General features: G+C 36.2%; 1 protein-coding gene across 1 annotated transcript in view; it reads left to right on the forward strand.

Annotated features, from left to right (window-relative positions):
- Nucleotides 1-11,310, forward strand: part of MARCHF5 (membrane associated ring-CH-type finger 5) — a 29,921-nt gene extending 18,611 nt beyond the window's left edge. The window contains exons 2-6 of the mRNA XM_040607059.1: nucleotides 349-551; nucleotides 5,438-5,568; nucleotides 7,039-7,222; nucleotides 7,650-7,816; nucleotides 9,011-11,310. Of these exons, the coding sequence (XP_040462993.1) occupies nucleotides 349-551; nucleotides 5,438-5,568; nucleotides 7,039-7,222; nucleotides 7,650-7,816; nucleotides 9,011-9,127 (802 nt within the window). The 3' untranslated portion in view covers nucleotides 9,128-11,310. The remainder of the gene's footprint in view (nucleotides 1-348; nucleotides 552-5,437; nucleotides 5,569-7,038; nucleotides 7,223-7,649; nucleotides 7,817-9,010) is intronic.
- The last annotated feature ends 442 nt before the right edge of the window (nucleotides 11,311-11,752 follow it).

Here is an 11,752-nt window from a genome sequence, read left to right on the forward strand (position 1 = left end):
GAAGGAAAAGATACTTCTAAAGATATATTGGGGGGTTTATATGTTGAATTATTCCAAGGTTGAACTACAGTCTCAATGCTTTTTAATGTATAAACTATCTAAAAGTTAAATCAGTAATTCAAAATGTATTAAAAGAAGTTGTTTGGCTGTCGGTAATATTGTGTTAATACCAGAACAAGACCTTGATAAAAAATACTTAGGGTTTTGGTGACTAAGAATGAAGCAACAAGCATCATCTCCTCCAGGTGTACATTTTCTAAAGCTAGATGCTATTACATGTGGAAGTTTATTTTAAGATTGTAAAAGTAGCAAAAAAAAAATCTTCTTTTTTCCTTCCTGTAATTACAGAAGCTGCTGGGTTTGCTTTGCTACCGATGAGGATGATCGGACAGCAGAGTGGGTGAGACCTTGCAGGTGCAGGGGCTCTACGAAATGGGTTCATCAGACTTGTCTGCAGCGCTGGGTGGATGAAAAGCAAAGAGGAAACAGTACTGCTAGAGTTGCTTGTCCTCAGTGCAATGCAGAATATTTAATAGTCTTTCCAAAGCTAGGTAAGATATATATCACTTTAAATTTTAAACATAATGGGTTGTTTCTTTGTATTGTTCTTAGGCGTTTTTTCCCGTTTTGGGGCTTAGAGCATCAGTTCTGTTGAAAAATTGTCCTGTTCCCTTTTCCAGACAGAAATAACTTCATATTCTGCTTGTGTCCTATTTGGGGGCTTAGTTAACTACCTTCTGAAATTTTTGCATGTGTTCCGCTTGGGTGTATTGATAAGTCTTATAGGTGATTGACCTATAATTAATTCATGCTTAATGTGATTTTTTTTTTGCTCTTGTTGAGCAGAGGGTGACTTCTTTCAGCAGTTGCCACATACTAGAACATGAACACATCCTATGTTTTTTTTCCTCAGCTTGCAGAGAAACTGTTATCAAAAGAAATTCAGAGGAAAGAATCTTACTGAGCAACCTGTTGCATTACCTGAAAAACATATTTTTACTTTGGGAGATATTCCCAAGTTAATATTGCCCTGTATTCAAGAGTCAAAGTTGTTGTCTGTGGTTGCTGAGCACTGCCCTAGCTATGTTTGTAAAGGCGAAAGAAAAAAATTGGAAATGCTCTTCCAGAGTCTACTTACTTGAGTAGCAGAGTAGGACACTGCACAGTATGTTGCATATATTTAAATTAGCAGTGATTGCTGTTACTGAAGGCCTCGCTTGCCCATATGTACTATGAGGTATGTTAAGTAGGGCAAGAAAATGAAATGTTGCCATGGAAACTTTAAAAATCTTTAAATTCTCTAAACGCTTGTACTCACATGCTATATCAGCATTTAACAAGCAGTTTTACTTTAAAACAAGATTTCTGTAATGAAACAGCTGAAATAACTTGAACCGTTAGTTCTTTGGGACAGGACCTCTTTTTCTGTTAGTGTAAGGGCTAACAAAATCAAGGTGTGAAGGGAATTTTATATAGGTGATGACATTTCATTCCATGATAGAACAGTAAGTAACGGAGGGAAAAAAATATGGACTATATATTGTTGATTTTCAAGGAAACATAAACCAGCACGAAACTTCCTACTAAGCTATTTCCATTTATCAACCACAATTCAGCTTTGCTATAAGGGTAAGGTAGAGAGGAATCTTAATCTCCATCACAAAGAAGGCATGAAATATAACATTTAGCATTGGCTTTGAGAGGGAAAAACATTGATATCGGGATACTTAGATACCACAAAACTTCAAGCCGTTTAAAATTTACTTGTATCTTAAATGATGAAATTGTAACGGAAGCTGCAATTGCATTTTGTCTTGGCAGTGGGAGAAAGGGGAAGCAGCTATAGTTTGGTGAGGATACATGCACACAAAACCTGGACATTTTCACTTGTACTTGCAATTTGTGGCCTACTTAATTTGAAAGCTAATTTTCCTAAATGCTAACATTCCTCACTTCTGAAACATCATAGTTCAGAAACTTACTTACATGAAGAATTCTCTAATGTACTGCTGGAAACTTTTTTCTAAAAACAATTTTCTGTGAAAGAGCACTCCCTAACCCAACTTTTATTTACAATTACAGTTTTCAAGTAATATCAACTTTAGGAGACATCAGTGCATACCTCTATAAGTAACAGTGGGTGTCTTTTTATGTATTCATCAATTGAAAAAAAAACCTAGTGATGTATCTTCTTAAAATCATAATTCCATTTCAAATTGAAGTGTGTATCAGTTTTAGAGATTGGTAGCAAGTATGTTCTTACTAGCTGTTTTCCTCTCCTCGGAGAACTGTTTTTATTAAATAGGAAAATAGTATTGCAATTTTGAAAGTAAGCGAAGTATTTTTTTGATAATTATTTCAGTTTAATAAATAGAAAACAGTTTGGCAGAAAAAGCTCTGTTAAAGCATGATCATTCCTACAAAATGAAAAATATTTTTGTACTTTATTTCCTTAGTTTGTGTGTCAGCGATACTTAATTTCCTGTCACTTCCTTAATACCAGGTTTAAAGAGAAGTTAATTTGTCATCCTTTTTCACTGCTTCCTTCCTAAAGGGCTAATTAAAAGAAGTAATTTTTGGAACAATATTTTTCTAGTTTTTTTCTCAAGGTTCTATACCTAACTTTGTAGCTTGCTTCTTAAATGATTCATAGCGCAGCTGCAGTTTGTTAGTACTTTGTGTTAGACTTCTGCTGTTGCCATATCACCTTACCGAGCTGTATAAGCAGGTTTCAGTGCTTTGTGTTGCCCTTTAGGACTTACCAAATATGATGGATTTTTTGAGTCTGGTGTTCACCTTCTTCAAACATATGTAAGTTTTCAGAATGGTACAACTAAACGACTTGTTCAGTGACTGTGGGAAACAGTCAGGATAGGTAAATTACTGTGCACTTACTAGTTGCGGTTGTGACCTTGTTGCTACTTTCAGCACATTGATAGACGTCCAAGTGCTTTAAGTGTAGCCTGGAAAGTTCAACTGTATTAATAGTTACGTTTAACTTCTTGTTCCAATTCTTTGTATTTTGAGTAGACTGTTCTTTCTTCAGAAACCCTTTAATTTTGGTACCTACTTGATAATAGGATGCTCAACTTGAGAATGAATAAACTGTATACTACACTGTCGGCTACTACAGACTTAATTTACATCAGTTGGTGTATTTTAGGCAGGGTGCTGGTGAGGTGTTTACTGTCTTACAAGCCACATAGGAAGTTGCTTCCCGCCCTTAAAACTGGAGCTTATTACTAAAGCAAAGCATGCATGCTGTACTAGAAGATGCACGCAAAGGTAACCAATTTGAAGTACATGCATAGTAGGTTAGGAACTTGAGGTTCCAGCAAAGCTAGAAAGTACGGTAAACAATATTCTGTCCAAGTTGCGTAGGACTGCCCACTGGTCTGATACATAACTTGGCAATATTTACAGTGATTTCTGTCAAGACTGCGTAAAAGCTAAATGTGTTTAAATTGCAACTCCTCAGTATGATATTCATACACATATCTATGTATGGCAGAAAAAACACAGTTGCAGTCCTTCTACGAGGTCTCTGTATTCTACTGTTATGCAAATTGTAAAATCCTACCCTGTGTTGTTTAGTTCTGTTTGTTTTAAAGAGGGTTAGGAAACACAGCACAAAATAGATGTATTTGGGAGTGTTTTACAAGAATAACAATGCTGATAAAACATGACAATGAATGAGTTCAGTTAGATGTGCCTGTTGCTTGTTTTCACTGGCTGACTTGAGCTGAGTAAACGGGTTGTTTAGAAAGCATTCACACTAAAGCTCTTTTGAAGGAGAAGAACCAAGTCAGTCATGAAACAGGAGTCACAATTTTGTTGGCATGGTTGGTGGACATAAATTTAATGCAAACTTTCTGATCTGAATTTCAAATCTCGATTGTACATTTAAATGCACAACTTTTCATTTAGTGTAAATACGATGGTTCAGAGACTATCTTTTTGAGAACAAGATGTTAAGTTACTGCCACCTTAAAAAACTAAGAATATAAAATTGTTACATACTAGGAGTATTAAAGCTAAGAATTGAACTGAAAGGGATTTTTGTATATTTGGAGAATGCCAAATACAGTACCTTCACCTTTGGAAAAGTAAAAAAGCAAAAATTCCTTGGCACCTGATCTTCTCAATTCTGTGTAAGGTCAGAACAAGTATTGATTAATTGGAGGTCAGGAGGAAAATGGCCTACAACTTGGGATCACTGTAGAAAACCAACCATGCTAACTAGCTTGCCAATTCATCTAGTCGAAGCCCTGTGTATCTAGTGTATCAGGACTTCAGTAAGTCATTTAACACCATTGCTCAAGAGATCGCTCCTTCCCTGTCACTGCCCCCACCCTCCACCCCACATCCCACCCCCACCCAAACAAAAAAGAAAAAAAAAATTATGATGTAGTAAAAGAATTATAAGCTGGAGTGGGTAAACTGTGATGTGAGACATAAGAGGATTAGTTACTTGAAGAATGCCTATAGGCTGGTTTTGAGAATAACTTCCATGATTTCACTGATTTTTGGTAGGAAGAAGTAGGAGGGTGCTAAAAAGAACTATTCGTGCATATGGGCTGGAGGGGGACAGTCTGTGTGTAGAATTTGTTGACAAATACAAAGTAAAGTGGAATCAGACCACGGTGATGACATTTTTTACTTCAGACTTCAACTTCTGGCTTTTACTTTGCTGGTGCTCTTGCTGTCTCTCCAAGACAAGGCAGAAGTATGCCCTTGTTTACCTCCCCAGAGTTGGTCAGTGTAATGTCTTGCTCTGTCCAAGTCTGGAAAGTGCAGTTGTCCGTGGACAGAACAATGAAACTCGATACGTGCATTGTTGTCAAAGGTACAGAGTATCCTGAATAGGTGTTTTTTTTCCTCTGATGTTTGAAAGATTATCCTCTAAAAATACTGAACGCAGCCTCTTCCAGCAGAGGGAATCTTTCATATTGACTGTGCTGCTTTTTATTATCTAGCAGGATAGTTTAGTGACAGAGTTCTGAGGTGCAGCTGTTAAAAGATAAGCACATGAAGTACATTACAGCTAATCAGTATTTTTTCTTTTTGAAAACCGATGTATCTAATACATAAAAAAGCCACTAAGGCTAAAATGGTTTCTACAACAGAACAATTATGACTCAACACAAAGGATAGTAGTCATCTACGGTGGGTAAATTATTCAGTGCTCTAACCAGTACAGTAATATCTCAGAAAGATGTTGCAGTGTATGAAATGGTAGGTAGAAATAAGTTACAAGTTTAGCTTAGTAGCTTTTTAATTTTATGTTCTTATTTATACAACATGTGTGGGATGGCAGACTTGTGTTTTCCAAGTTCATTCTTTCTGATCAGTGATAGATGCTTAGAGCTTTCTTCAGTATGCTTGTGTATGTATATATGTATGTATATCTTGAAATCTTACTTTTCCTTTATCATAGGTCCAGTTGTTTACGTTTTGGATCTTGCAGATCGACTGATCTCAAAGGCATGTCCATTTGCTGCAGCTGGAATAATGGTGGGCTCTATATACTGGACAGCTGTTACATACGGAGCTGTGACAGTGATGCAGGTACACATAGACGTATTCCCTCTTCTTACCAGCTTTGAAAGCCAGTCTTCTAAGGAAAAATCCATTAAGACTCCTTTTTCCTTGGCTTAAAACATGCTTTAGCTGTTTTCAGCACTTTCAGTGCTGTTAACAAGTGAATTAAAGATGGGTGGATAGAAAGCTGTTCACTTTTAACTGATCATGCTGTATAAAGCTAAGTATGCCTGTTCAGTCTGCAACAAGATTTACTACTAATCTTAACTGGCTGCCCTTTGTATGGCAGGCTGGTGAACCCACTTCTATGCTTACAAAAAAGATGTTATTACTACTTTACTATTAATAATGGGTAGTCTTAATTCTTCAGAAAAGACATGAGACCTTTCACCTGTGGAAAAATTTTGCTGGTAACACTCAAAGAGTTGAAATGTTAATTTTTCAGTCCTACCACTTTTTTTATTGTAATGCATGCGTGGTACAATTAATTCATCAACAACGAATGCAAACCTCTGCAAATTAATATATGTTCTTTTAATTACTTCAGACTGTATGGTTAGTTGTAAGGGAAAAGAATACTTATTTTTTCCTACTTCAGTTTTTGCGAGCGTGCCTTTTAAATATAAAATCAACACTGACAGGTGGTAGGCTATTAACTATGGAAAGACTTGTTCACAGCTATCCTGGTTCAACTACAAGGCGAGTTTTCGTAGATTCTACAATTAGAAGGACCTTTGTTACAGTTGTAGTTGTTCATTCCTATATCAAGCCCATAACCTGTGTTTTGCCTGAAAACAAAGGTATTTCTGATGCTAATTCAGTTGTAGATAGAATTTATGTGTTATGTGCCAGTAGAAAAGTTCAGACATGTCAGTAAATACTGTCTTTTCAAAATCATGGCACTAACCACATTTAAAAATAAGGTACAAATGAAGATACACTTTAGGTTTTTTCCATTCAATCGAAAATAATGTACCTCTTCCTGCATTGTCTAGAGAGGCAATAGTTTTTCATTCTGTGATCTTTGTTGCATAAGATATTTCTAAATAACAGAATGTTTTTATTAAAACATCCTGAGATACTTGTTATTAATGTATCCTTTAAAGAGTATCGAATCAATTTCTGGGTGTAGAATTAATCATTCTAAACTGTAAGTTCTTGTATGCCTTTTGGAAAGCGTGCTGCTCCATTTCAGATGTTTAGGATTCTACTTATACCAAAGGACATGAAACTTCTCTTGAGATAGTAAGGAATTGTGTTACAGCTCTCTGCAAGATTATTGACTTGCAAACTAGGGCTGGTAGCTCACCTGCATTACACTTGATAAGTGAGCAAGGATGCAAAGGCAAAACTTGAGTGTGTTTGGTAAAACAGCGTTCTTTTTTATTTAACTTAAAATGTGTGGGCAGCCCCAGACAAACTAGACTTCTTAGAAGTTACATTCTTCGTTGAGTTGCAGCCTTTGTAATGTTTGTCAACTATATACGTATTTACCAGGTTGTGGGTCACAAAGAAGGTCTTGACGTCATGGAGAGAGCTGATCCTTTATTTCTTTTGATTGGACTTCCAACTATCCCAGTCATGCTAATATTGGGCAAGATGATTCGTTGGGAGGACTATGTGCTCAGACTGTGGCGCAAATACTCTAATAAGCTACAAATTTTGAACAGCATATTTCCAGGTAACATGATTAAATTTGAAAGGAAACACCAAGCTTGAATTTGTGCTTTTAGGAGATAGGGATAGGCAAGTAGGTTTTGCCTTTAAGTAAATGTGATTAACGTCTGCCCTCTATTTTATGTTTACTTGATTTAGGTTATGCTTCTATAATACTAGTGAGAAAGATGGGGCAAGAGGAGCAGGAGCATGGTTTCAGTTAAGGCCTCTAGTAACAAAACTACTGAAAATCGTGGGTCTTAATTGAAAGTAAGAATGAATACAGCCATTCAATGGAAACAGAATATTCACTGAGAAGAGGAAATAGTTCCCTGAAAGTAATTGGGCTATAGATTTGTAATGGAGTAGGGGGTAGGCACTGGTGTGGTTTCTGTGTTCTCTTTGAGGTAGTGGCTATTTGATCTTTTCTTCCCCCACTCTTATCCCTTTAGGCATTGGATGTCCTGTTCCTCGTATTCCAGCAGAGGCCAACCCCTTGGCAGATCATGTCTCTGCTACACGTATTCTATGTGGAGCTCTAGTTTTCCCTACTATTGCCACAATAGTTGGCAAGCTGATGTTCAGCAGTGTTAACTCAAATTTACAAAGGACAATCTTGGTAAGATTCAGTATTCTTTGTTTCTACGTTACTATAATATGGGAATATGAAGGGGTGTGTTGTGGGGGGAAGGAGGCAAAGTAAAAGGGAACATAAATTGATCTAGACCTTGAGTGGCATTTGATTAAGGGAAGAGGGTTTTTGTCTTGGTGGTGGACAGGCATCAAGTGTGAGAAACTTTGTCCTTATGACTGAAATTAGTCTCAATTTAAGACAAGGCTGAAACTCGTATCTGGTACTGTACTAGGCAGACCTTGGCAGTAATTAAGGGTCATAATGGCAATGAGGAACCAGCATCTTGTAAGAACAGTCTCTGCAAGGGAAGAATGGGGTTTATATTACAGCTTCTTCATACTAGCCTGTTTGCTAATTCTTTGAGAGAATCCTCTTGTTACTCATTTTATTAAGGAGAGAAAAATAAACTCCAGAGAAGTTGAATGGAGAGAGGGAAGGGCAAAGAGGAGACAGTCTTCTCCTTTGTGAATAACCTCTATGGCTTGCAGCCTTTCAAGGGGAAGCACACAGAGTTTGGTCAGATGGTATCCCTGGTCGTCTGGTGGCCACTTCAGACCCTGTTTTCAATTTCAACATGTCTATGCACCCCTGTCTTCCATATGGAAGAAACAATGATGTTACGGCCATTCATGCAGAATTAAGGCTTCTTAGTGTCTCTTCTTATTTTGAAGACTTAAGATAAACATATTCTAAAACTTTATGAAATTGTTTCACAAAAAGGAGATTTTATTTCACTCACACTTGCTTCTGGCAAGTGGTCTTTTTGACAGTCTGATTATAGAACAGTAGTTCCTGTTATTTCTTGTGCCATGTATATATATAGGCAGAGAAGGGAGGAAAGTGGATAGATACCTGCATTTTACTTTGTTCTTTAAATAGGATGTATTTTGATCTATCTTTTTTTTAGAATATTTGTCAGACTTCCAAGCAAATAAAAGCTTTCAAAAGGTTTTGTAGATCTGGTATGTAATCCCTTTAAGAAACATTAACCTCTGTAATAGTGCATTGTGACAGAAAGCTTTGAAATACTCATTTGGAATTGTCCTAATTAGCTAAACTTCAAAAGAAAATGCTGTATGATTAGAAAACAAATCTTCTTTGACCAGAAATTCTTAAAAGAACACTTGCAATGATATGACACTGAACTGTGCAGGTTTTCAAAATATCTTTTTATTTCAGGGTGGAATTGCCTTTGTTGCCATAAAAGGAGCTTTTAAGGTTTACTTCAAACAGCAGCAATATTTGCGCCAAGCTCACCGCAAAATTTTAAATTATCCTGAGCAAGAAGGAGCATAAGGCTGTGATCTCCAGATGCCATACAGTCTCACCTAACAGGTTTCCATGTTGTATTGGTTCCATCATTACTGCACAGTAGTGGAGAATTGTGATAAGTCGCTGCTCCTATTTCTTTTTCTTAAAATACAATAAAGCGCTGTCTTGTGGCAGGGTAAATCCTTTCAGCAATCACTGAACCTAAGAATGTGACTTGGCTTTCATTATTTTTGGGTATTTCTGTTGAGCAACAGGGTTCTGAATTATTTTCTTTGAGCCAGTATGCTGAATGAGGAAAAAAAAGGCATCAACTACAGAACAAGGACATTTTTAAATTGTGTAGTTAATGTAGGCTATATCTAAATGCCTTTTCTGTATGTGTTTTCATACCCACTGCTATCATCCAGTTCAGCATTTCACCCAGTAAAGGGAATTTTTTTTAGAAAGGAGATGTGAGTCATTACCAATGAGAAGAAACTGTGGGACATCAGTCAACAATTTCCTTGGGTTTTGCTGGTATTAAACAGGGAGTGTAAAATACTCAAATGACTGGTCAGAGAAAGCAGAAGATAGATCACTCTCTACAGGACTTGTGTCAGCTTTAGCCACCTGAGTACTAGGTGTTGGAATCAGCATGGCTTCCAGGTGACTATTTTGTTACTGATAATATTTTTTTGTCCTGTTCTATCTTCTGCGGTGCCTGTTGTTATTTTCCCATGGCTCTCTTACTGTTTTGTAACTGGTGCTCAACAGCATTTTTTTCCTCCACAGTAAAATAATTATATGGGGGAACTAAGTTTCTGTTGCTGATTTCGTAGCTAAGTATTGGAGCACTTGTTTAGTTTTCATGTTCCTTTTATGTAAATACCTGTACAAGTACAAAGAGCAGTAGAAGTGTGAGGAAGCACCACTGGTCACTAAAGCTACACTTAAACTGAGAGATGAGGGCATCCTTCTGAACTTCCAGACCTGGGTGCGTAATGAGCTCCGTACCAGGACTGGGCTCCCTTCTGCCCGTACCAGCTCTAGTGGAAGGACTGGCAGGACGGGCCACGTTACACCTTGGGTGTCTAATCTGAGCGTGGGATGTAACCAGCAGGCTAAACGCTCTTAAGACAACTTGGCTCCATTCTGTAAAGGACTGAAGGATAAATCTTAAATGCGTAATAAACTACGTTTATTTATACAGTAAGTTTTACTGTTGTATGTTCAAAGTAGCCAGCTGAGGGAGACGTTAGCACTTCAGTTATCTGATGTATTCATAAACTTAATTTCAACAGAAATTAACTGTGGTGTTAAGTTAAATTTTGACAAACATAATATGGCCGTTTAATACTCATACCAGACCTAAACTAGATTTAGTACTTGAAGTTTTTTCTTAACAACAGTTTGTTTGTTTTTCTCAGAGTTGTGGGGTTTTTGTTTTTTTCTTGTTCATATTAGTATGTCAAATGCATGGAGAAAGGTTTAAAACATCTTTTAGTGGAATTACTCATAAGTAAATATTTCTTTTCACCAGAAAAGTAAATGCAGAATGGACTTCATATTTGACTGCAATAATGTATGTTTGAGAAATTCAAAATATGGTACCTTTTCTATAGTATGTTTATCTTAATTACTGAGATGTAATATTTTAGAACTGTACAAAAGTGTATATAATGGCCAACTAGTATTCAAAAACTATACAGATACTGAAAATTATACATTCAATCAATATCAAATACTTTTGAGGTTCTTGCTGTAACTGAAGAATTACTATAATCTTGTAAGTCTGCTAATTATATTTGTCTTGGTGGGCTCACTTTTATATAAAACTCTAAATAGAGTAGCAACCTCTGAATGTTGCTGCTTTCTGTAAGATAGTCTTGAAACAATATAATATGTATTTCTTACAGAATTCCTCATTTCAAGAAAACAGCTTTTCAGTGGTCTTCACTGTATATATTTCCAAGCAATTTATTACTTGTTTTTAAAGTCTTATGAAGAATTGAATGATGAAACTAGTGGGTTTGAAACTGGTTCCATTGGAAAGCTAATTGTCTCCTCTGGAAGTTAAAGCTATTGTAAAAATAAAATTATAAAAATACTGTATGGATGATAAAATGATTTCACCTGATTGGCAGAAGGTCATTACTCTGTAAATCTTGTTTTTAAGTATTGCAAATTATAGTTACATTGAATTAGTTGAATAAATATTTTTTACGCTCCCTAGTGTATTTTGTCAGTTGAACAAAAGCCTGTAGCAAAAACTTCTGAATGAAAAATGTGTTCAGTTTTAATGTATATCTAAGAATTTATATAATCAATTCTAGGTTGATAGCTAAAGAAATATCTTGGGGATGAAGAAATAATTACTCTAAGACTCTAAACTTACATTTATGTTTCTTATCTTTTTTTTCTTTTCCTCTCTAGTGATCAATAAATGATGTAGGGCAATACATTTCTCAAACATGCAAAGCAAAAGAAATCGTTGCAACACAAACAACTGCTGGTAATACAGAACCAGGGTTAGGAGTTATTACGTATCTCTGGGTTGGCTGATGTGCAGCATTTATTTGGGGAATACACTGATCCCTCTTCATTGAGAAAGATAACACTGGCTGTAAGAAGTTGTTTGTTTTGTTTTTTTTCTCCTAATGGCTAATTTAT

This window comes from Falco naumanni, chromosome 9 (assembly GCF_017639655.2).
Source record: "Falco naumanni isolate bFalNau1 chromosome 9, bFalNau1.pat, whole genome shotgun sequence".
In the NCBI taxonomy this organism is placed as follows: domain Eukaryota; kingdom Metazoa; phylum Chordata; class Aves; order Falconiformes; family Falconidae; genus Falco; species Falco naumanni.